A 27,607-nucleotide genomic window follows, 5' to 3' on the forward strand; every position below is an offset into this window, starting at 1 on the left:
CGAGCTTAAGAGAAGATGTCAGGAGGGGAGGGTGGTAGTGGTAAGGTCACCCCTCCAAACCACCAATCTCCGCCACCACCTCTGCTGACACCACCAAGTGGTGGCTGTGGCCGCACCCCCCTTCTCTATATATATAGGAACTCCACCATAGGACGCGAATTTAATTCTATATTGTGCTCTCCTTTGACCAGCGGCGCACCAAAGGACTTACTTGGTCGTCGACCACCACACTCAGTGTCTCTTTTATACTTGGAAATCGTGAAGGTGAGTGCCATTTCTATAATCTACATAGAATATAATAATAAACAATAGAAAAATTTCTATTAGAACAATAAATAAATTCCTTAACCATGCAGAGTTTGCTTGAAAACCAACAAAAATACACTTCACCACAAAAACAACAATAAACTAGTATTTTGTGACAACATGGACACTATTTGAAGAAGTATTTTGCATAATTATGAGAATGGACAATGGTAACGGCAATAATTAGGAGTGAAAATATTCATTATTCAAATCTAAACAGGGAGGTTATTTTTCATCAAATTCCATTAAATTAAAGTGTGATATATTGAGAGTGGAGTGAGTTTAATATTTACTGTCATTATCGAGAGTGGAAGAGATACTAGAGTTTTCCCTGCTTGCGAAGTGTCATTTTGCCCTGGATTTCCTACGATCACACTTCTTTGTTTATTAAGTACTCAAATATAGAGTAGGCTACCATGCTCAAACCTTGATTGTCAGGAAATCGATTGTCAGTATTCAATACAGAATATACTCCAAATCTTGAATGTCAGATAACGCTGGAAATCCTTCATCGTTACTATTTCAACTGCAAATAAGTTCATGAGTGCAGCAAAAATGTAAGAATGCCATTAAAAATTATTATATTTCATGTTTTCAATCGATTAAATTCTAAATGAATAAATTCTTATTCTAATTTCATGACTGGATCCAGTTTAAGTTCATCAGTCAAGATAATAAATATTACAGGATACAACTTTTATTTTGAAAGGATTCTATTTTTCCATAAAGTAATATAGTTATCATGAAAAATTAGATTAAATTAATAAAGATTGAGCAACAATATCCGTTCAATTGTAGTCTCTGTTGAAGATGGAATGGTAATGACAAGCTTCCTTCCCTTTCAATAGGATCTCAAGTCAATAATATAATTGAATTGATGTTCCAAATATTAATTATTTTGGCATATCATTTTCGATGCTTGTATAGCAAAGGAGTCGCAGTTTTGAGAAGGATTCCTATTTATCATATTTTCAATGACCGTGTCCGGTTCAGCGACGGCTGACAAATAGAAGTCATACATGGGAAAAGTATTTCATGAGCTGATATGTGGCAATTCACCTTAAGAGTAAGGCCAAACAGCTTTTTTCTTAGTGCTGAACTGTCAATTGTGTTAAATTAAATTTGAAAACTATATCAAATAATAAATTGGGAATTACGCTATTGTAGTAAACAATGAGACATTAATAAAACTGGTCATTATAAAAGATGTAATAATATATATATATATAATATATATATATATATTATATATATATATATCATTTTCGTTGTATAGCATTTTGGTTCAGTAAATGAGTGTGAATTTCAGTTCATTCCTAGCAATATTGTGGTTGTCATCGCATTTCTGAAATACGTGCTATACATAAAATTGGAGATCACTCAGTTCAATTCTTCATTTTCAAGTAAAAACATTTTACAATGGAAATAATGATGAATGGAAATTGTCTCCCCGCATAGATGCGTGCGCGGGGAAAGAGACAATGTTTGAAGTTCAAATAATGTTCAAATCGTTAGAGCTGAACTGTTTCTCAATGGAGCAATAACTCAGCATATTTCATCTAAGGCGGAGAATGAGTTCTACAGCAACGAAATTAATAGATTGCACACCATACCGTGGTTCTCACGAATACACAGTTGAAAACTATTGAAAAAGAGTATTGTTCAATGATTACGTAGTCTACTTGTGTAGGCCTACTGAGTTAACATACAGTACGGTAAACATAAAGTCAGGAATCGGCTTCAAAACACTTTACAATCAGTTGTTGCACAGTTAGTCAAAATCCATTTTAAGTCTGAAGATGTTGTCATGGTGTAATGTCGTGCTGCACCAATCGTGAGCATGACTCATGGTAGCCTGGTCTGTTGCACACCACAGTCTTGTCTCTTGTACAGTGTTCAAATTGACAGTGTTCAAGAAGTTATCATTGTCATCCTTTCAAAGTGAAATCGTGGAATTCGTATTTTATTTGTTGCCGGGCCGATGGCACTGTCAGTATTACTTTGAGATAATCTCGATGCTCCCGATTCTACTAATGCTGACAGTTGAAAGTGAATCTAACTATAGCAGCAGGAGGCAGCATTCCATATGAAAAACATCAATGCTTCTCATTCAACTAATAGTGACAGAATGAAGTGAATCTTACTCTAGGAAGGCGAACCGTGCTACTCTTGATTTGCTGCCAATCATTATGCAACCGCCGGCCGGCCAGCTAAGTTCGCTCCACATCGGCACCCTTCCTACCCCCTCGCCCCTCCGTCACTGTACCCCAAATCAGTTGTTGTTGTTCCCCTTTTGCATCTCGTGATGTTTGCAGCAGAACTTGGTCACGTGCTCAGAGTCGGTCAATGTGCCAGGCAAGTCACAACAAACAATCCTACTCTGTTTATTTTGTTGAATTAACACACGATAACAAACCATTAAGGTTGAATCGAAATGATGACAAGATGGGGTGAGATCGAATAAATAGTATATTCATCCCTAGATTCATTTACCTGGAAACCATAGAAAAAATTTGAAAGATAACCGAAAAACCAGTGGAGAAACCTGATTAGGCCTAAAACATTGGGAAGTTTGTTTAAAATGACTGAACAAATCAATTGACAAAAGGGGACTCATTCCGTGCGGCACAACCATTCTGTCGTGAGGCTAATATTTAGGGGAATTTCCAGGTTTGAGATAATCTACTTTGGGAACTGTAGTTTGTTAACTTACCTTAAAGATGCAGCTGTTCTCACATTGTTCTCTAGCTGAAAGAGCATTGTCAGATATCCTGTTTTGACAGGTATTCAGTTAAAATATGATTCTCTATCATTTTGATTCTCAATATAATAGTTTCTTCTCTCATCTCCTTCATTTTTGTACATGCAATAAGAAGATAAAAACCATATCGATGCTTAAACATCTAACAACACGTAACGCTATCTAAAAAACTCGATTCTTTCGAGAAGAAAAGAGAAGAAAATGATGTATTATTCATTATTCTAGGCAGAAACTAAAACATACATACTTTTAGGCCTAACTGAAATGTTGGCATAATATACAGGTGAGAGTAGATGGGAGTCCCATAAAATATTATTCTACTAATATTACACAGTAGACATTAATCATAATTATTATTGTGAAATTTCTCTCACATCAAGATGAATTGGTCATTTGAGAATTTGAACCTTTCAAAGACACCTTGACTAATATTGCTATACTAACGAACTAAACAAATTTCTATAGACTTATGGTATTATTCAGCTATTCTCACAATATGTTCTGGGCGAATGAGCTCAACTGCGCGTGCAAGAGTGCATGTCTTGATGCTGTGATAAGATGGTAAACAACAAAGTAGCATCTGGAAACAATTGAATAGCTAGGTTTGAGCCATTGAGCCCACCTTGACCTGTTTGCATCTTCTTAGTTATTAGTATCACCAGCTGTATGTCTGACGGCAGACATTAACGGTCATAATAAATAAGCACAGGTGTAAAAAATGTCTTCCCTGTTCATTAGCCGACAAATTACCGACTGTTGTTTCGCGGCCTGAAATCTGGGCGGGCGGCGATTCAGGGTCAACACACTGAATCCTCCAACTATGAATTGCTAATCTACTTCCGAACACAATGATTTAAATGATAGTATGAAGTCATTTCCTTGCTCATCTCTCATCTCCACAAGTCTATAATAATAAGTCATCCGCATTCCACAATAATGTAATTATTGGTTTATTTAGAATAGCAAACGTTGCATCACATTCATACAATTTTTTTTAAAAGGTCTCTTCAGATCATTCAGCAAAAGTTATAGTGATCATTGAAACAACGATGGATGTTATTGAAAAGAAATTCTATGTTGATAACTGTCAGTTATCGACCCTATTCAGCTTCCATCTGTACTGATCGAATTTCTTGGAGCAAATAGAAATTAAATAATGCACCATTATTATTTGCCTTGATTCATGTAATTGAATGCAATTTTCAATTCAAGTTCCATGCATTCTAAATCCGAAACTTACTTTGATTGGAGCAATTAATGGATGACAATCTCTTGCGAAAATTCGGGTTTAAAATTCAAAATGGGTTTAATTCTCTAAATAAATTCGCCAATTACGAATTCTCGTAGATAATGGGTTGACCAATTTTAAATGCTTAATACTATGTAGACTGTATGATCAACTGATACAACACCTTTGATCCTGGTTCGTGCTGACCATTGTTTCTTGTAATCTTATACCTTGTATCTATCAATTATTGTATTGTTGCTCATGCATAGGGGTACTATAATATGATGCTCATACAGTGGTCTTTCAAACTGGAATATTTGTTCGCCAACGGTGAAGCTAAGACATTGTATAAACTTAATTCAAAGATATAGCTGGGATAGATAAAGTGAACTGCTTATTCCATGCATTGTAAACATGGATAAAACGGGCACACAACATGCTATTTATCTTAGCGGCCTTTAACATGTTATGCTTCGTTTGCACGTTTTGATAGCATAATGATTTCCTGATCGTGAGTATCTTCTCATGATATCCCGTATAATCATTTTTGATTGAAAAGTATTTGCTCTTAGCATATCAATGAAAAAGCTAAACAAAATAATGAGAAAACTTATGGATTGTGTCATCACCATGAAATTATTTGTAATATTATTTTGTTAAAAATTCCATAACATATTTCTAGTAGTTCTGTGAACAGTAGACCTCACGCAGTTTTCTCATCCACAAGTATCTGATGTCACCTGTTCTCGTTGATTCAGTTGAATCACAATTCACAGTTGAATCATAATTTACTCTTAAAACTGCTACTTGTTTTCTCCAAGATCAAAAAACTCACTTATGTATAAACTCAGTTCACGTTTGAATTTGTATCCCATATGATAATTTTTCCAGTTCCGTGATAATATTTCCATCTAATAAAAATATTTCTCAACTATTTTAAAATTATTTTTTCAATCAAGAATATTATAATTTCTTCAGCATTATTTAGTTCATTCAATCATTTTCTATTCTATCACCTATTAAATTTGTTTTTCAAATGTGAGAATATTGATACTGATGGGCACGCATCATGAAAAATATTGAAACCCTACCTTATAGAAATAGACACGTCCAGACATCTGTGTAATGCATGCAATGAATAATCCACTTGTCAGCTGATCGATTATGAATAATTCTATTGTCTGATTAATCCTATCTTCAATGTAGATGATATATATAGTGATATCAGAGTAATGAGGAATTCCTTTTTTTATATTATCCTTAAAATGCAAAATTTCAAAAAAAACCTTGTGTATACATCGACGCGCAGTTGAAAAAGGAATATTCTTGCCAAATCTCATCGAATTCTATCAACGCATTTGTCCGTAATCGCGTTACATACAGACAGACAAAAGAAAATCCGAGTTCATTAGTACTAGTAAATAGAAAATGTATTGCTGGTCGAGAGAAAACTGCCTGTCCGATCAATATTTCTCTCAACTCTCACTGTAATCACTCATGCTGTAGATCTATTGATAAAGGAGTCTAATTATATTATTTTAATAACGCTGTACTTTGGAGCCTTTTACTAACTAATTAATGTTGTTAACATTCTCTGTCAAACGGATGAGACCCTTACCGATCCATTGGTTTGTTTTCATAATAAATTGTGAACAAATTTAGCTAGTTAGGTACAAGTACTTACTCAGGTACTCACTCATTGCTATCAAAAACGAAGGTGTGACGCAAGATTGCTGTTGACAGTTACTCACGACTTATTACAGTAACAGTACACAACAGCAATCGCAGATGAGAGCTTGTTAAGAGTAAATCATATTTAATCAGGGTTACGTAACACAGCATTGAGAAATCATTTTGCCTCTTTTCAAATTATATTCGTTGAGAGTACAAACTTCATTTATTTAGCATAAAGTACCGAGTGAAGAAGCCTATGTACATAGAAACTACTCATGTATGTGGAACTGTAGTGAGGTAAATATGTCAGGGTTGAAAAGAGGTCTGGGTTATCTAAGATTGTCAAAGTGTTTCAGAGAGTGTTAATTACTTTATTAGAGCGATAGAGTTGACTTCTTTCAATACTTATAATTTTGTCTAGTTCATCAGCGAATAAAACAGTTGATATTGAACTTAATACTATAGTGCACATCACTCAAATGTTAATTCAATTTGCCTTTATGATAGATAAAAATAAAGATCTATTTCTGTAATTTCCTTTATGAGTTTTACTTGATTCAAACTAACTTTATTAGCTTGCTCTGCTCCTTGACCAATGTGTCTCTCTCTCTCTTTTCTTAGTTCTCTCCAAGGCTGTATGGCAGAAAGAACCTGGAGTTCCATCCTTCTCAGCCCTCAATAAAGGCCAAAAATTAGTCAATCAGCCTGAAAATATTCCTCCATGAGGGAATTCTCCATAAAACCTTTTCACATTTCTGGATCCCCTAGTTAGTCTTCTCCAAGAATAGTGTGTATAGAGCTATTAAAATATACCATCCTTGGGTCTCCTCTACCATATTCTCAAGTCTTTCTCTTCAACATCACAACTGCTGTTTCAAGCACTGTTTGTTTCATTCATATTATCTGTTCGTTATAATACTACAATATAAATACCAACATTTATATTTATTTTATAGTTTCTATCATGATCAATTTCATTAAGTGTATAGTGATTCGAGGTCTATTCTATTTGTATTCTACATAACATTCTATTCCATTTCTGCTTGGATAGTTTTCCTGCCCATCGTCTGTTCATCAAGTGTTATTCTAAGCGAGCTGTAGCCTAGATCTTATATAGTTTATATAATTTTATAAGTTTCATATAGTTATGATTTCCTCATATAGGTTTGATTATAGAATTATTCTATATATTCTTGGATAGGTTCAAAACAACGGCAAATAAATTTGACTCAGTTGGAATAGTTCCGGGGATAGACTATATTATTGAGGCAACTGGAATGTGGGCTGAATTGAATTCATTGCCATTTGTTCTCGCAAAGTAAAAGCAATTATTAAGGCTCAAATCCTCTGTGCACGAGTCTCTTCCAATTATAATTAATTTGACCACAATAATAATTATGATGAGCTCTTTGATAGGCAATTCAGTTGAATCGTCAGTTCTATTTGAAACGCCGACCGAGTTGTGCAAAGGCAATGGCAATAGGCCTACAGTGAGATTCACTTAAAATTGCCAGCATTTCTTATAAAGCTGTTATGGAGTAAAGTCAATGCTCCCCATGGAGCATTCAATGCTGACAGTGGCAGCAGTAAGGTGTTGCAGACTGAGCGCTTCATTAACTTTTGCCATCATCAGCCGGCTGGCTATTACTGTTGAACTTTACCTGTGACTAAAACAATAGCGCGTCGCGGTGACTGTAGAGCAAGACGTAGCCACCATTATTAATAGGTTGTTTCAACAGTTATTTAACGTTGATTTTCAATAGTTTCAAAACAGGCCGCAATTTCTTCTTACACAATCGACTAATTGGCTAGGCTGACTGGGAGATGAGGCCGCCGAAGCCGGTGAAGGAAGAGGAGTAGCAACTGGCAACAAAAGTAGCGATGCTCTTATCAAATGCGCTCCAAATCGAGATAATGCCGGGCTGTGGTTATTTTGTGGAGACTTTTCAGCAACTCATCCAGTCTGTCTGTCGTCCAGCAAAGGTGGTGATTGGGTGATTGATGTGGGAGACAAAACACCTTCTCCACCCCTCCCCCTGGTAACTCGCGACTTGAATTTATTTGTCATGTGCGCTCACCTATCAACGATCTCTCGGCGTTATCGAATCTGCCGTCTCCTACCAGTAGACAGGTGTCAGACAACGCTGATTAATTGCATCGGCATTTCGAAATTAGCGTTCCTCTTTCGGTTGTTGGTTTCTCTTCCTGTTCAGATACATTTCACATACGGTATTATCAAGAAAAATCTAGTGACACGATATATGCAGGCACTGGAGACTCTATCTCTACTAATCTAAGAATGAGTTTGAGTATATTGTTAATAATATAGCGTGAATCTAAATAAACTAGAAAAATTATTCTTGTCAGTTGAAATGTTGATAGTAGACGTAATTTGAATACAGCTTATTACCATTAGCTACATAAATGACTTATAGGATCGGAGCTGGAAATATGTACTGTAATGTTACAGTTTTGTATTGGTTTACCAAGTAAACAGCTGGGTTAAACTCATATGAAATCAAATATAATTAATTTGTTTCTTTCTTTCTATCGTTGAAGATCGTAAATTCAATTTGTGATAATAATATTGAAAATAAAAAAACAAGTTTCAAAAGGAGAATGATGTTTCAGTACATAATAATATATTATAACACTTAACAGAAAACACTTTACAGTTTTATGATACTAATTTGAATAGGCAATACGATACAAATCCACGATGGAAAAGACTTACATTATTTTCCGAAATCTTCGGTGGCTGTGCCACCTTTGTCAACGGTTGTTGTAGTTGAAAATAGTTGTAGAAAATTTCGGAATAATCAATAGATTTATTTATACTTGGAAAAGTTTTAAGTACGTACATATATTCTAATCAAAAAATAATGCATTAAAAACATGAATAAATTAAAATAGTTCAGCTGTGATCATTATTGCTCAAGGATTGATGGTACAAAGGATTTACCGTGAGGGAACTGTAGCGAGTTATTCAAAGCACCCTGCACACAGGGACAATGAGCAGCTACTGAAGATCCTTCTATTGTCCCTGTTCCCTGTAAGAAAGAATTTGGACGCTGGTTATTCGTAGCGGTATGGCGTTGACCACTGCTAGTAGACGCTACTATTTCCCTATGTTAGAGGTTATCAAGATGGAGCTGTCTAATTCCTTGGGATATTTTATCATGAGAATGAAGCTCTATGGTATTTTATCAATATCGAATAGTCAATAATTGCTAGTTGCTTCTCAACAGCTCAACATTGTTCAACTATATTCGATCTCAATAAGCATTATAGACTTGATATTACAGGTAAGAATGTAAACCTGCTGATGAGTTCTGTGTGGGTCTCATCCCAATTTGTAAACTATGTAACATTCCAACAAACTACTCCTCTGCTATCCATAGTTCTACACTATCCTATCCTACACTATACTACATTAACAGGCCAATATATCTTCATCCTCACCGGAGATCCAGTTATATCTTCAACCAGAAATGACAGTTTTCATAACGCATAGTGCACATATTTATGGAACACGATAATGATTTAAGAAAACAAAGGTTTCCATCAAGAGGTGCAGCTGAGAGCCTCGGCTCTCAAAATAGCAGAATAATAGTACTCGTGAATAACAGAGACAGATGAGAATCTGGCATTAAACGAATGAAAAACTTTGAATTGAAGAAAACAAAGGCTCTCTTTATGAGGTGCGCCGAGTCTTGGCTAAGTAGAAACACAACAAAAATATGGAAATCTGGCAATCAAGGAACAAAAATCGATAAATCGAAGAAAACAATGGTTCTCATTAGAGGGTGCAGCCGAGTCTTGGTCAAGTAGAGGCAGCCTCAATAAAATATGGGAATCTTGCAACAAGAATGATAAGACAAAGAGAGATGTGTCAAATCAAAGCGGCTTGCGGAGAGAGCATAATAGCATCTCGTCACGACAGATCGGCCGCCGCGTCTGGTGGCTCCGTATGTTGCAATGTTGCAACGGGACGAGCGACTAGCGACTGTTGCGAAACAACACAACACGGGTCGGTCTGTCGCTGCCTCTGCTACTATGGTCAGATTATCCTAGAACTTTGAACTGTCAGCTGGGTTGAATGGAGAGAATTAATTGATGTACAGACTTTTGTTTGCCAATTGTATTATTTATGCAGAAAAATATAGTATAGACAATTTGTATTTGATTTAGTTAGTTGTAAGGAATGCTGTCAGTTTGAATTGATAGCCCACTCCACAGCAGCCGGATAATAGCGTAAATTTTAAATTAAGATAACTAGGCCTATTCCAATGCAATGCACATACGCGTAAAATGTTCACTAAGTAAATTCAATCAAATAAAATCAACTCGAATAGAAAATTATCCTCCCAATGTATTAATTTAAAAAGCATCTTTAAAACTTGGAAAAAATAGACCGGATTTACAAAGTTGACTTACATAGAAAATAATCCTCCAATGAAATATATCAAAATCATTTAATTATTCAATTTTTTTATTCACAGTACTAAATGCGCAATTTCTATGTACAATTGCGCAATTTATAATCAATCTAGATGAATTTATTTACTTCAAAACATGAAGGATGGATCCCACTATTAATTATTACTATAGTGAATCGCACGAAATTAGTCCGATGAAAATTGGAAGAGCTGAGTCCCTCCTCACACCGTTGCCAATTCGTCAGTGTACAGGATAACATGGTTATAACGGCCTTGGCCTTAGCGTCAAATATAACGTATTTTATTCATGGGTCCCGTCAAACTAATTTACATAGTGAAAATCTCGGATTCAATGTCAGTAAATTATAGAACCTCTCATATAACGTCAAGAAATTTGGGCCGAGAACTGAGAAGGCAGCATAGCCAGACGGATATTTTGATTTTTAGACTTGAGTTTTTAGATAAGATTCAGTTATACATACATAATAAATTATATTAAAGTATTAAGGTATTTACTAAATTACCTTCATTAAGTGTGTTTTCCATGTAAAAAATATGTTTTATTTTTTCTCGGTTTAAAATTGAAATTTTTAACCCTCTCTTATAGTATTACAGTGTAATACAAGCGTCATTAAAATATTTAATGTGGTCCCTTGAATTGCGTTATAACCAAATCCCACTGAATTATAAAAATATCAATTACCGCAATTTTCATTTATAATCAGCTGTGGACAACGTTGATCAACTCTCATTTGGCAACGTTGCACTTACTCTCATCGGACTCTCATTGACTATAATAGAAAAATTGCAAGAAACTACTTTTAAAGCTTGCCGCATATTTCTATTTTGAACATTTTTGAATTTCTCATTTGAATACAGTGATTATCATGATAGGGGAAAAATGTGATTTGAATGATTTCTCAATACAATTAGACAAGTAGAACATTGAATAGAACATGCAGCCCAAAGAAATTGTGTGTATTGAAAGAAATAGGCCTAGGTAAAAAGTAAATATTGTACAGAACAAAAAGTAAGAATGTATAGTTTCCGAAAATTTAACAGAAGAGAGATCTAAAAATCAAAGAGAGATTTAAAAATCTAAAATGCATTCTCATTCAAGAGAAATCTGGGGAAATCTAGAATGAATTCTCATTCGATAAATGGAATCAGGAAGTATAAGTACTAACTTTCGTTCATTTTTCATGCTGAACTTTACCGGAAATATCAAATATTGAGCGAATCTCATATTTGGAGAGCGTTGAACCAGAGAAATTGATTTATTGAATTGTGCCGTTAGAGGAATAAAGTATGAGAAACATGTGTAGCCAAGTGATGAACGGGAACATAAACAAATATTCAAATATTATTATGTTGATGGAGAAGGTGTTCGTCCTTCAAACTGGTATCGAATATCTCCAAGATGAGGAAAGTTTAAAATCATTCCAGAGTTCCTAAGACTCATAACTTGCCTAATAGTATAAGTAATTATGCAATATCATGATTTGAAAAGGTTTCCTGTAATTAGTAGACTACTATGAATTGAATGATATTACATGATATGATTTACCGCTAAATGTCCTGGAATATAAAATTTTCTGGTTCACAAACCAAATCAATAATAATACATAATAATTCGTTTCTCACCTCAAAGATAAGGTAATACGACAGTCCAGGTGACTAATTCATCTACTCAATAAAATTCTTCATCTTCATGATCGCTTTATACCTCGAGATAAATCGTTTGCATGGACCAGTTCGCTTGAACTGTCGGCTTGTATTGATTCAAATAGTGAAACCAACTGAAAATTGAGATCTACTGGCAACGGCCCAGGAAATTACTTAGGTACTTAACTTTTAGGAAACTGATGGATTGAAACAAATTATTGATTTATATTTATTAGAGATTGCACGAATACACCGCAGCAACCAGTATTGCTACTGGACCTCATAAACAGTCCCAACTCCGTATAATAAAGAATATTTCCGTTTCATTTCAAAAGTTTTCTCAATTAGAACCTTCACTCGTCGAAAGTCGAATGCCTAGTGATACATGACATAGTTTTTTGTTCTGCCTTTTCACACCTACCTTTTTACACACTGCTTTAATCTGGAATTTCAAAAAAGTTTAATTCAGGAAGATTATCATCACTAGCGGATACCCATCTGTCACAGCCAATCTCACCCGTTTCTGAGATACTGAATTTGTGAGACGGTGGTATTATGAGATTTGTAAGGGATAGTTTGATTATTCAGAGAACAGTTTATTGATACTTCTCTAGTTCTACATTTTCCCTTATTCAAGAAACTCATTCACTGTTCAATTTCACTTCTTCTGTACAAGTACTAAATTAGAAGATTGGACTTGAGTTTACTCTTTCTTTGGAACGTTATATTTCATAATTATTGACAAAGATTCTATACTGGAGAATCTCACACTTGGCAAACTCATTATTAACAATCATGTAACGATGTAAGAGAAAGCTTCTCACTAATTAATATGCGATGCTACGTTTTCAACATCTAAAGGAGTTAGAACTTTAAAATCTTTTCGTCTGTAAACTTTGAATAAGTTTTGAAAAATCGTTGTTTTGACTAGACTTTACCAGAGTTGACATTTCCTATTCAGAATATATGAATAATGTAGGATGGGTGCGTTTTCTATACTCAACTACAAGAAAATTTGTCAACATACTATGAACTATTCAATCAGCTTAATGTACTGTATTGCTTCCACAGGATCATTGACAGACAACCTATGAAAGCAAGTTTTCTCTTTGGATACCTCCTGATGCTTTCAGTCTCCAATAACTCAAAAAACCCAATAACTCTTCTTTCTTATCCAGTCTCAATCGCAGAAAGTTGATCATTCTTTTTTGGATAACGAGACATTTGAAAAGAGTTTATTGATTTAAACAGAGATATTCTCTATTCTTATATATAAAAATTTGAAAACATTTAAGATACGTTAAAGAGTGAACCTCTAGAGTCACTGCTCTGTTCAAGTGTTTTCTCAATATTACCGAACTACTTGAATGAGATGAGCTATTAAAATGTGTATACCTTGAATTTCATTCGGTAAACCCTGGAGTACGGTAGTAAATTAATTTGTTTTAACACAAACGAAAAAAATGAATGGACGTTATCAGCAAGGTCTATATGAATCCTCCAACTATCAGTAATTATCTGCTTAATGGAAACTTGAACGGGAGATTTTAATATACTTTTCTCATGGTCATAGTAACTCATGGATAAGATTACATAAATAAATCGCAAAAGATGACATGCCGGTATCATTATCATCCTATCCACTGGAATCGCCTGTCTTTATGTTTAGTGATTGTATCTTTTGATAGTGTCATATTAAAAAGCAAAGTATCATTTATAGCCGGAGTCTCATCAATGCTGGCTGTGAGTGAGAGGAAGAAGGTTTAATAGCAAAGCCGTTAATTTATATCGTACTACTACTAACGCGATGAAAAGACCTCGAAGTAGCGCAATTAATTCGTCGGACAAAAGCAAGCATGTAGTTGTGAAGATGCCCTCGAACCTCTACTTAGTAGTTAGCGACAGGCTCTTCATACGGAACTTCATTATATTACCTTTCCTTCAGAGGTTGAGAAGATGCAATCTTTTCGCTTCATCTCGCCACTATCGGCTATCTGTCAGCATTGTCTGAATGGGAAGCATTATTGTTATTTGCAAGGATTGCTGACAGTTTAAGTGGATCTCATTACAGTAGCGAAGACCTCGCGTCAGTTTCCTGACCTTCTGAATATTCGTACACATCTTCAATACAAAAACAAGTGGAGATCTTCGCACGCGTAGAACCCGCGGGCGTAAAAGATGTGATGTGAAAGTGATGCGATGCGATGTGATGTTGCGATTCACAAGGCTTGTGCGTGTCGCATTCCTGTTTCTCTGTTTACATTCAATGGTGAGGTACCTCCTACTACTATTTCTCTGCATCACATTACATAAGGTAAACTGCAAACAGCAACAGCTGTCCCCTTAGTATATTTCATAAGGAAAAATGAACCATTCTTGCCAAATAAAAATGATTATTGCATTGATTGAAATAACTTATAAATCTATAACTGAAAAAAACTTTATTAATCTTCTTATCAAAATATCTTCAGGGAAACCATCCGCATCCCAAAATGTGATATTCATTACTTGAGAGCCAAGTAGTCAATGCTCGATGTTATACTGTAGTGATATACATACCCCCATATAAATTAATATTATTCATACATATCCCCATTTAAACTCAAATCTTCAATCCATTAATGTAATCAAAAGAGAAAAATATATTATATGGAAACAAAATAAACACAGATCAACAGAATGAAAGATCAGTTCATCAGTACTTGATTGTACCTACAATACAAGAGATCCAAATTCGTGATTGTGCCATGTATGAGAGTTCATGTGATAGTAACAATAACTGGCCGCGATCATGATTGGAGCTATCAAGGATTGAGAATTAAAGAGAAGATAGAGATTCATCTCTGCACCTATGAACGTGTTAAGCTAATTCTATTGTCAAGATTTCATCCTGATCACAAATATTCAAAATTATGCAAATAATAATTTGTAGTTCAAACGTATTGTGAGCAAATTATTTGTAAGCAAACTTTGAGCAAACTAGCCAAGATTAAATTAATATTGAAATTTAATGCGAATAATGATGAATCAAATAATAATATTTTTAGTTCAAATTGTGAGCAAATTTTTGTTTTGCTATCCAATTCACTATGGTCTGTTTTTTTGAAAAAATATTTTATGTTGAAAACACTGTATTAGTTCTCATGAGAAGATCGATGAGGTTTTTCTGGTTCTTTTGGGAATCTGTGGGCAGTTTTGTGCGTGACCACCGTAGTTTAACCTTTTGAGTGTCTTCTTTTAATCCTATTGATTCTTGCTTTCAATGTATAGCTTTGGTAGGCCCAATTTTGAATAAATTGATGGCTGTGAGACAGCAGTGCGGCGCCAAGCACTGCAGCCCGTTCTTGTTTGATAGATCTTGTTGGACATTGGGCAATAGACGGCAGTAGGTTGAGAGGAATTGTGCCTATCTCAAATACAGGAATAGACGGCCTTGTCAAGGCTGTTGGAGCGGTCACGGAGGACTTGCATCCACTCTTCCAATCAAATTCACTGCAACCGAATAATAAACATGGATCTTCAACCTGGAGAAGATGCTGGGTGCAGAGAAACAGAGAGAGAAAGACTGTGATTGGTTGAGATATCATCACCTGTTGCCAAAGAATCTTTCGTTGGAATGTTCTGTCCTAATCTGAGATAGGCGCCACCAATTCAGATTGCTTCATCTCTGCATTTCAGTCAGTTTTATCAGACATTGTTAAGCATTTGGTTTTGAAAATACGATGTGATCTGGATAGTCAACTTTGTAAACTTCGGAACTCATTACTTATCTCGATGTCTCTACCGCTTACAAAAATCTCGAAATTGTAGCTCATCCATTGAGATATGAGATAGAATACAACATTCTTCGAGGTATAATAATATATTAACAACTCTTATCAAGATGCTAAGTTTATTACAACTACATTTATTACCTAAAAATACATTTTATAATAAAATTATTCATAAATTCAAATTGGAATACTACTGATTGGACGAGCCTCAGATGGCATGTTTCCTGAGAGTCTACCAAACAAGATGAGCCAATAACCCCTTTTAATTCCAGGTTGAACCATCGATTGATAATTTAATAAGCAGCTAATTTCACTTTTACTACAGTAAAAAGTACTGTATGGTACAGTTTGTAAGTACTGTCTTATTGAAATTACATTCAATTATTTTGATATTAACATTCAAATGTCCAGAAATTCGAAAGAAAATAATGACTTCTTGGTTGGTTGAGTATATTCATCTTATTTTATGAATTCATTAGTATTCTTTCATTTCATGGAATTCATGAATACTGAGGGTTTTATGAAACACTTAAGCGACGTACACAGACCTAATCTCAACTCATTTGATATGTTTCTACCATATTCTATATTGATTGATTGATTGATTGAGTACTTTATTTATGTATATTACAATATATACTGGCTTATACACTTATATACAATAGCTTACAATACAGCAAAATTATAGATGAATTTACATAATATAGACTAAGAAAATAATTATTGAACTGTATATGATATGAAAAAGTAATTTGTAATATAATAACTATAGATAATTATATTGTTATGCATCTATATAAATTGGCGGAGCTTTGGACATATCAATGTCCATTCTTCGGAAAGAATATTAAAAATATCCTCCCCACTAACTCTCTACCAGAATTGAGAGAGAGAGATTGATTGATTGATTGATTGATTGAGTACTTTATTTATGTAGATTACAATATATACTGGCTTATACACTTATATACAATAGCTTACAATACAGCAAAATTATAGATGAATTTACATAATATAGACTAAGAAAACAATTATTGAACTGTATATGAAAAAGCAGTTTGTAATATAATAACTATAGATAATAATCATATTGTTATGCATCTACATAAATTGGCGGAGCTTTGGACATATCAATGTCCATTCTTCGGAAAGAATATTAAAAATATCCTCCCCACTAACTCTCTACCAAAACGTTAATTTCGTTATTTAAACTAAGGATTTATTTATTAATGGAAATATTGTAAAAGTTTTAATCAATATGAATATTAAAGAGAAAAAAAAACAGAAAATTGATAGAGTAAAGTAATTATATAGGTAGATAAGATCAAATAATTGATTAATAAAATGAAGTAGGCTGAAAGTAGATCAGGGTTATCAACTTTCAGTAATATACAGCATTATGCAGTGGATAATTGAAATAACATGAGTTTATATAATATATATATACAATTCGTTCTATAACATGGTTTAAAGGTTTGTATTTGTGGGATGGGTGGGGGATGGATGTCATGTGATCGTTCTAGGGCCGGACAGTTTCAGTCATTTGTTCCAAAAGATGTTTTTTTAAAGTTAGGATGAAGCTCGCTCGGCTCTCGATGGACCTGATAGAAACAGGAAGTGCATTCCATGCACGACAGGCACTGACTAAGAAGGATTTTGTGAAAATAGTAGTTCGATGATTGGGTATCCTTAAAGTACTTTCTCCGGTTCTAGTATGTGAAGCATCTATCCTCCTACCTTCAGAGACAAATTTGAAATCATCTTTAAAATAGTTCGGATTACCGTATATCAAGATATCTCTAACAAGCTTGACTATTCGAAAAAGCCTCTGATCGGGAAGCTTTAATGTTGAACTAGCAATGTGGGCTGGGGTGATATGATCATGGCGTTGGAGAGAGTAGACGAAACGTAGACAATAATTTTGGCAACGCTGTAGTTTATCATTCAGAGTGACTTGCATATCGTTAAGAACAGAATTACAATACATTAAATGTGGGAAGATGAGAGATTGAACCAATAATAATTTAATGTTTCTAGGGAGGATATCGTGCATTTTCTTCAATGCATGCATGGCTGAGAATACCTTTTTACAAGTTTTGTTCACTTGTTCTGACCAGTCAAGAGTATTATTCATAATAATGCCTAAATTTTTAACTGAGCTACAGTAAGGAATGTCATTACCGTCTACACTAATTTTGTGAATCGATTCAAGGTCAATATTGTTTATAAGACGAGAATATCCAATTATAATGGGTTGTGTTTTGATGGGATTAAGCTTAAGGCCATTTTTCTTTGTCCATTCCACTATCGAATTGATATCCTGATTCATTATTCCAACTGTTTCATTAATTTTTGTTAGAGAGAGAGAGTGAGTAATGGATTTCCCTCATTATTAAAACTTACTGTTTTTCTTTTTCAGATGACGTTACTCTCGGCGTGCCTGGTTTTGGCCGCCATTTTGGGCTTGACAAGTGCAGCAATCAACGAGATAAGGCCAGCAGCGCAAAAGCCAGGGAGATTCCTATCACTACCAGTGCCGCAGAAGTGCGCTAACAGTGAGTCAATCTTCTTTGAACAATGTTTCGGTTAAAAACTACAGTAATCGGTTTTCAGTAATGGTAAAGGTAAATATTATTTGCAATAAAGAGTCTGAATCCGTGTTGTAGTGAATACATCGTTGTTTGGAATAGATCAAGAAATAGTTTATCAAAAATACGCATAGCGTACCGGTACCGTATTTGTCTTGTCCATGGTAAAAACCGGTATTTATTTTTTCGTGATTTGAGACCGCTTGGAAATGATAAATAAAAAAATTTAAAGTCAACTCTTACATTCCCTGCTTTCAAATTAAGATGAATTTTAATTTTGTCAACGGATAAAATCTTCGAACATAGACAGTTTAGTCCTCCCAAGCGTTCAAATCTGTGAGTTAGCACCTCATTTGCATGTCGACAAACTCATACACCTACGCTTAGAAGAATCTCTCATCATTAGCTTGGAAACAACTCTTCACTTTCACCTGAGCCCAAAGTCCAGAATTGTACAGTATTTAGAAATTTTACAAGAGATGATAATTTCTTCAGATGTTTTTGTTGGTCTTCGTCTTCAACGAGTACGGTACAAATTAAAACCAGGTGTATATTTCATGTCGGTTGGATGATCCAAGTAAATTACTTATTTCTTCAGGCACAATGCGTGAGGGGAAAGTTTCTGTGAGAATTACCTCAATAAAGTTCAAGTTCCAGTGTCATAGTAATTTTTTATTCCTACTGAATCACCGATTTTTACGGCTTTCATTTGGACTAGCTGACCTTTTTCGCTGTTTCATAAGGTGTGGGGAAGCTGAATCTTAATAGATCAGCATCCATGTGAATAGTTTGAAAAGTTATTATAGGCCTAAGTACGGTACCATTAGTTTTGACAACGATATCAATATTTTTAATATCTACTAGTTTTTACAGACTCATTTGCATTTCATTGCTGATGTTGCACTGATAAAACTGTTTGATTAGTGATTAGTGAGATCAGAGGTATCCACAGGGTGAGGGGGTAAGTATGCAATTGGGGGGGGGACGATCCAAAAAAATTTCAACATTGTTTAAAATAGCGACTAACGACATTTTTATTGCGATGGTGCCTTATTTTTGAACGGGCTGGTATACTAGATATTATAGGCTACTAAATTTGGTATATTCAGGGGGGGGGGAAGGGGCACCTCTGCTGAATTGGCTTCCGTCACATTGCAGTGCATCACTAGAGCAGTGATTGAACTCTTAATTCATATATGTAGAAATTTCCCTTCAATTTTCGTATGATAGAGGGAGAGCGCAGCCAGTATAATTAAGTTTATATTACCCAATTCTGTAATGATTGTTACTTCCTTCCGTCCTCTTCTTTCCATCCTGTTTTATGTGAAAAATATTCCATTCAAAGTACACCAGATTAATGATGCTCATAGTGAAGGCAAATAACAGATGGCTTCATAATATAATAATTATCTTCTAGCAAACGAATCCCGCTCATCGTCTCTAAATTCCAATAAATTCTTAAAGACACGTTTTCATTCATCTTCAGAAAGCCAAACTCTCACATTCCAATATAAATAACCGATTCGATAATAGCAACTCAAAACACTTCGTTTTCTATAATCAATCAACTTGGGACTCATATACAAAGACAAGGCTTTGTAATTTACGTGTTAAATCTCAACAATTTTTAAAAAGGCTATAATCTTTGGAAAAATGATAATGAAATCTCCACAATGAAATAAGAAGTTAAAAAAGCTATGAATCAGTTCTCATCAAGGTGATTTATGGATGGAAGATGGAAGTAATTAGAAACATCACGAATTGAAAACCATCACCAAATGAAGGACATCAAGTTCAGATGAGCAATAAGAATTAATATCCTATAGACCATAAAAATAAAGTGCTCGCTAACTGTATTTAAATATACGAGTATTAACGGCAGCTACATAAAAAACAGTAATGAGACACTGTCACTATGTATAAACAAATATAAATCATTATAATAATTATATATCATCTCTACTGTATTCTTCAACTTATTGATTGAGTAGCATTTTGGATAGCAAATAAACACTGTAAAAACAAAAAACTAATTGAACTGTAATTGAATATTAATTTATTCTATTGGAAGGTTGATTGATGAAAGGTCTTCCTGGAAGGAACGAACCCGCAGACTATTTCAATAAGCTTGGATTCTTCACTTCTCCAATTAAATAAGAACGATCCACGTTCCAGGACCTAGGAAAAGAGAAATAAACATTGACGGGACTTAAATTTCTTTTTTAATTAAACAAATTAAATCCACCAGGGTTGGGGATTAACTTAAGGAGTTAGTTCTAATAATACAGTAATAGACTACAATTAATAAGACTAGAGGCCTATATTTATTTTTTTGAGGGTTAAATGTAAGAGAGGGCCGACTGCGCCCTAACTTCACCCTCCTAGGTCAAAAATAAAGGCAGTCATTCTATTTTATTCCATAAAGAATTTTTAAGATAGGTTTCAGCCAAGCAATTTTTGGTTGCCCAGCTACCAAAATAGATTACCGTACTGAAATCGGTCTGTTTGTTCCTTTGTTACCGTACCGGTAGGCCTATTGGTTGCTCAGCAACCGAAGCATTTTTGTTGAGAGCTGTTCTCAAAAATCGTCTATAAAATTACGACTCATTTAATTGTGCTTCTAGATTGAGAAGCTACAGATTAGAGCTACAGCCGCCTCCAACAATAAATTATATGAATTGGAAACGGACAAAGCCTTATTTTGGACTTTATTCTTGTAATCAGTGATTGAAGCAGCTTTGGGCAAATTCCATTGAATCTTCCCGTATGGCGTAATTATTGACAAAAAAATGGCTGAATGAATAAATGAGTGGGTTAAATGAATAACAAACTGTCCCCGCCACGGAGCTTATGAGTGCGTGTGTGGCTGGCTGCAGTAGTACTTTGTACTACTGTCAAATTAAAAGCGAAGCAGGTTTTACCATTCACCTTTCGACTTGAAACAGACTTACGTCACGTGTTCAGTGGTCACTGCTCTCTCTCTCTCTCTCCAACAGTCCTCCTGGCCCACTGTAGAATAACAACTCTCACCTAATTCACACTGCCTACTCTTTACAAACACACACTTACTTGTTTTAGGCCAACAGAATGTTTGTAAATAGCAGCTATTTAGGCCCAATACGTATCAGTGTGTGAGGTGCGACATAATTCATGTATTCTCACCCCCAAAATCATAATGGAGAATGGAGCCAGAATTTTAATATAAAATATTATATTATTTTTATTTGTTGAATATCCTAGGCCTAACAAGTATATTACTAATGACTGTAATAACTACTCTAATAATATAACAATAGAGTTGCTTGTGGCATAGAAAAAATATAGCATATAAGATGTTCATTTTTTTATTAAAACATCCCTTTACCAAGACTAAAATCAACTTATCAACGCTAAAACCTTCTAAAAACTAGTAATTATATCCCAATATGGAATAAACTGTCATAATATCTTATTTCAAATTGGACATTACAAGTCTATAAGAAATAAGAATGGAAATAATAGACATGATAAAATTGCATTAATTGATACTGATACGGCACCTGATACTGACAAAGTTTTAATTAAGTCACTGTAGCCTATTCATAATGAATAATGCGACATAAATTAGTTCACTCTCTGTACAAATTCAGTTCGTTAGCCTCTCTATTCTATCGAACTTCCAACACAGATAGACAATGAATAACTACACACTCATATAAAATATCTCAACCTCATGCTAATTTGTAATTTGTTTTATAATTTCATGGAATGAAAAGATTTTTTCATATTCACGAATAATAGTTTTTCTCCACAGAGTTTATCGTCAGAATAAACTCATTTTTTGATATATTTTCCGCTGATTTGACAATATCTTAAATGTAGGTATTCTTCCACTGAATAGAGAAAATTTTTACTAATCAATATTTTTCTGTACAGAGTTTATTAAAAGAAACTCAAGCTTGATAACCTTACTTTCAGATATTTTATTAATTTATTTATATAAATAGAAAAATTACAACACATAGCCTATACAGGCTTACAGCTTCATAAAACAATATAAAATTTTATAGCACCCTTTATTCTTAAAAAAATTAAAATAGTTCAATAACTAGTTTCGGTGATATTATTACACCATCGTCAGGTTATAAAATAAGATAAAATTCAATAAATAGTTACTAATTGATACAAAATGAACATATGCTCAATTTCATATGATTAATTTATTTCTGGTTAAAGTTATTGAATTTAAATTTTCAATTTATATTTAAAAATTTTAAATTTTATTTATTCACTTTTAATTTTAAATAATAGGATTATTTAAGTCAAATTGGATTATATTTATTAAATTATTCCTATTCAATTTTGCAGTTTTATAGATATAAAATTCTTCTTTTACATTCAATTTATTACTTTCATTACCAATGCTCAATATTTTCATATTAGAATTTATATTGTTATAATTATGATTATTTTCAATTAAATGCTCAGCAAACGCTGATTTTTATTAGTATTTTTTGATTTTAGAGCCTGAATATGTTCATTGAACCTTTTTTTGAAAACATCTACGTGATTTCTAATAAAAAAATACAACAGGAACAAATTAAGAAATCAGGCATTTATAAACTGGAATGTAGTAGGTAATAATTATTGTGAAAAATGTTACATTGGTCAAACACGTAGATGTTTTCAAAAAAAGGTTCAATGAACATATTCAGGCTCTAAAATCAAAAAATACTAATAAAAATCAGCGTTTGCTGAGCATTTAATTGAAAATAATCATAATTATTATATCAATATAAATTCTAATATGAAAATATTGAGCATTGGTAATGAAAGTAATAAATTGAATGTAAAAGAAGAATTTTATGTCTATAAAACTGCAAAATTGAATACGAATAATTTAATATAATCCAATTTGACTTAAATAATCCTATTTTTGATAAAATTGAAAGAGGATAAATACAATTTTTAATTTAATAACTTTAACCAGAAATAAATTAATCATATGAAATTAAGCATATGTTCATTTTGTTTCAAATTTATTTTATTTTATAACCTGACGATGGTGTAATATAATTTAAATAAAGGGTGCTTCAAGATTTTTAATATTGTTTTATTAATTTGAAAAGTAGCCCATGTCAGTAAGTGGTTTTATAAAAAGGCTTACAGCTTTATGCCAAAACAAGCCTCATTTATCAGTATATCAGATATACTGTATAATTATGTTCATATACTGTAGGATACTTATTTGATCTTATCATGACGAAATCAATACATTAATACTGTAACTTTTATTTTTCAGGACCAAAAGAGTTCAATTATAGAGGACACAATTACTTCTTCAGCGGACACTTGCCACAGTTCCGCAACACGAGGCTGGACTGGCTAGATGCCAGGAATATCTGTCGAGAGTTCTGCATGGACCTTGTCTCCATGGAAACACAAGAGGAGAACAATCTTGTCTTTAGACTAATCCAGCAGAGTAAGTTGATTATTTATTGAATATGTTTATTACCAAAATCATTCTCCAATAATCAGTTTTGTTGTGTAGAACTACCGTACCTAATTAAATCAATAGGAATTATAATCATTATTAAGATAAAGTCCTTTTTATCACCACCGTGGCGAGAATTTTTAGTGTTGTCGCTGTCACTACAGCTACAGGGCACGGTACCGTACCATTTCTACTGATGAGGCTCGGCCGAGTTATTTATGGAAGAAATTATTAATGAAACCTTTCAATTTCTCTATTTATCCTACAATTATTGACATCCATCCTTTCTCTTTAATTACCGTACATCTCAACAATCCTTAGCATTAAATTCAACATTCCCTCCTCAATACAAAACCAAAATTTCACAACTTAATTTAACCAATATAAAATGGACATTGCTGGTTTGTTTTTACATCATTTTATCAAAAATCAATGAGTTAGTTTTATTCTATCTTCTTCCAAAGGTTTTCATCCTAACGTGAACTCCTCACGAGGCTCACGTGAAATTAGTTAATAATCTAATAAGCACCTAACACACTATTTTCACTTTTACAACACTACATTACATAGAAGTACCCAATGTTCTCTTAAGTTATTTAATAATACAAAATGAAAAAAAATTCACTTTCGCAACAACATTAGCATTAGTTGGAGGTTATTTAGGTAGCCTACTTTTGTAAAAGTAAAAATAGATAAAGGCAATGTATAACTATAGACAAATTATTGTACCAAATTTATGATTCATGAAGTTTGGAGCTAGCGCCTGTTTTTTAATTACCGTACCTTCAATGTAATGCTAAAAAATTATAGATATATTAACAAGTACTGTTAACCGCCTGAACGTTGCGACTTGACCTACTTGGAGAACTTTGTAAAGTGGTTCAGGAAGAAGGTTAAAATCGATCCAGTTTTGGGAAAGGATAAAAGTTGAGACCCGACAGAATCGTGACAAGTCAAAGCCTACAGGTGCAGCTCAATAAAAATATGACCGACTGGAACATAACAGTCGAGCATAAAATAGCATCTTAAAAACCATATAGATATTCAAGCAAACAGACCGTCAATTGTTCCTCTTGTTTTAAAAACTTCCAGGATAATTCCTTCATATTTGTTTTCTCATTCAATGGTTTCTGTTTTAAACAGTGTAGTGTATTCGTTATTTTGTGTAAAATAACCATTACAAATGAATATTTAGTTTGTTTTTAAATTTAAGAACAAGAAAACTAATAATACGATGAAACAATTTGCAGACGATGTGCCGTACATCTGGACGTCGGGCCGCTTGTGCGACTTCAAGGGCTGCGAGAACAGGCGAGACCTGGAGCCGAAGAGTCTGTACGGTTGGTTCTGGTCGGCGAACCGCGTGAAGATGGCGCCGACCAACCAGTTGCCGGCTGGATGGGGATACAACCCCTGGTCGCAGACGGGCCACAAGAAGGTGCGTCAACCTGACAACGCCGAGTTCGACATCAACGGCACTAACGAATCCTGTCTCAGCGTACTCAACAACGTCTACAACGATGGCATCGCCTGGCACGACGTCGCCTGCTATCACGAGAAGCCCTTCATCTGCGAGGACAGCGAGGAGCTCCTCAACTATGTCGCCTCCACTAACCGCGGCATCAGGCTTTGAGTTGCCGATGCTCCCTCCTTCCGCCCCCCCCCCCACCAACAGCAACATGAATGAGTACAAAAAATATTGACAATTCCACAAATGAGCGATCCACTCATTTCTTCACTAATAATTTTTTGAGCATTCTCAATGCTAACTACCAGTGAAACAAAGCCAAATGAGCTTTGTAATTAATCATTTAGCTTTGTACTTTATAATTTTGTCCTAGCAGACATTAATATTTGAAAAACAGGGCTTTATTCAAGGTACCGTACTAAGCTACTTGTAAGAGTAAGGCCTGGTTGGACAAAAACCGGTTAATTTTAAGTGATTGAATGACATGGTTACCAATTAGAGATGCCTTCTCTAATTTGTTCTAGGGGCAGTTGAATCAATTTAAATTCAACAGGCGTTTGTGCAACCAGGCTATAGTCTCAGAAGGAGGATTACTTCACATTATTTTGGAATAATTGTCGATATTTGTTTCACTCATTCACCTTAGTAAGAAAAACTTACTCAACATTTCGAATTGAGGAATTGAGTTTCTTGTTACATCAATTATCGTTTACATAATTTACCAGTGAAAAAGAGGCTATTATTCTTATTCTAAAGTTTTTGTACGGCATGATGGCTCTTTTATAAAGTTGAGGAAGTTATATTAAAGTAAAAACTTTTCAAAGTTTTTTCAAGGAATTGAAATAGTTATCAAGATGAGCTTTTATCAGAATTGTTGTTTCCCAACCACGTTCATATATAATTTTTTAAATTCAAATTGTTACCTATGTAAGGTCGTTTATCCGTAGATAGAGTTACTGGTACGGTATGGTGCAAAATCAATATAGTTTACCAAACTGAACGTACCAGTGAAATGATACTTCTTGCATTTATTTTATTTGTTAACTTATGCATTTCTAGATCTTCCAGTAAAACGAAGGAAACATCAAAGAGAACTCTACAGTGCCATTACTGAATACGTTACCAAACACACTATCCATCAATAATAGACTAGTACCATGGATTATGTAATTACCATGTACTTTTTTAATTCAATAACTTGTTGAAATTTTAAAAGAAGACATTAGAAATGTTGCTATCAATCGGTGTAAATCACTATTTTTCATTTGTCATAAGCAACCCAGATACACAACTAGATACATAGGGTAGCGGAAGGAGAAAATTATTGTGTCATCGTTGAAAATAACAATAGTGTAAATAGCCATTGAAAATCAAACTAAGAGTTGAACTGAAAGGTTTCAACACATTGATGACTGTTTATTAATTAAGTAGAAAGTTTTGCTTGTTGCAATAAATCTGAGGTGATGTTCAGATTTATTTGCATCCATACAAATCTGGTATTAATGAGCTACACTGTATGAATGATGCGTTTGAATAATTACTGTAAAATGTGAGTTTGATTGTGTTCAATACTGTAAGAAAAATAGATTTATCAAAAATCCTTCAAAGCTTATAATACCCTAATTTGGTACATAATTTATAAATTATTCCTCTTTCAATTTATTCAAGTATATTAATGCAATAAAATTCTGCCAACTTGAAACAGACATCCAATTTATAATAATTAGATATAATTTATCAAAAACCATTAATTGTAGTTTATTTAATTTATAAGTGATTTTTTTATAAATACTGTATATCATCATCACACACAATTCATCACCATAGCTCAATAAACAAACCAAAATTTTATCAATTGTTTTATTTGAAGATTCTACCCATGGATTCTATTCCACCTGTAATTACTTCTATAGACTCCACTTTGGAAAAATCACATAAGCATAGATCTATAAATTCTAAGCATGCAGAAATAGCAAGCAATAGAGCTCTAATCTGAAAGCAAGCCAACTAATTGTAAAACAGAATGTTACTTTTTCAGGTGCCAACATTTAGCATTAGTGAAATAGTTATTTATGCAACTAGTGCGCAAAGTGACAGTTTGCTGCACCGAAAGAAACGTTTACGCACGAGCCGTAGGCGAGGGCGGAATGGTTTCTTGAGTGCAGCAGAGGAACTTTGCGCACGTAGTTCACATTAAATTTTTCCTGCAGTTACCATTGAATATGAGAAGTG

At 34.0% G+C, this 27,607-nt stretch overlaps 1 protein-coding gene across 1 annotated transcript; it reads left to right on the forward strand.

The window, feature by feature from the left end:
• Positions 1–27,224, forward strand: LOC111047578. Its single transcript, XM_022333367.2, has 4 exons — positions 1–264; positions 18,266–18,401; positions 23,716–23,895; positions 25,158–27,224. Exons 1-4 carry the CDS (start codon positions 16–18, stop codon positions 25,538–25,540), a joined length of 948 nt encoding a protein of 315 aa, XP_022189059.2. The 5' UTR covers positions 1–15; the 3' UTR covers positions 25,541–27,224.
• Positions 27,225–27,607: the final 383 nt, after the last annotated feature.

Source organism: Nilaparvata lugens, chromosome 3 (assembly GCF_014356525.2).
Source record: "Nilaparvata lugens isolate BPH chromosome 3, ASM1435652v1, whole genome shotgun sequence".
NCBI lineage: Eukaryota > Metazoa > Arthropoda > Insecta > Hemiptera > Delphacidae > Nilaparvata > Nilaparvata lugens.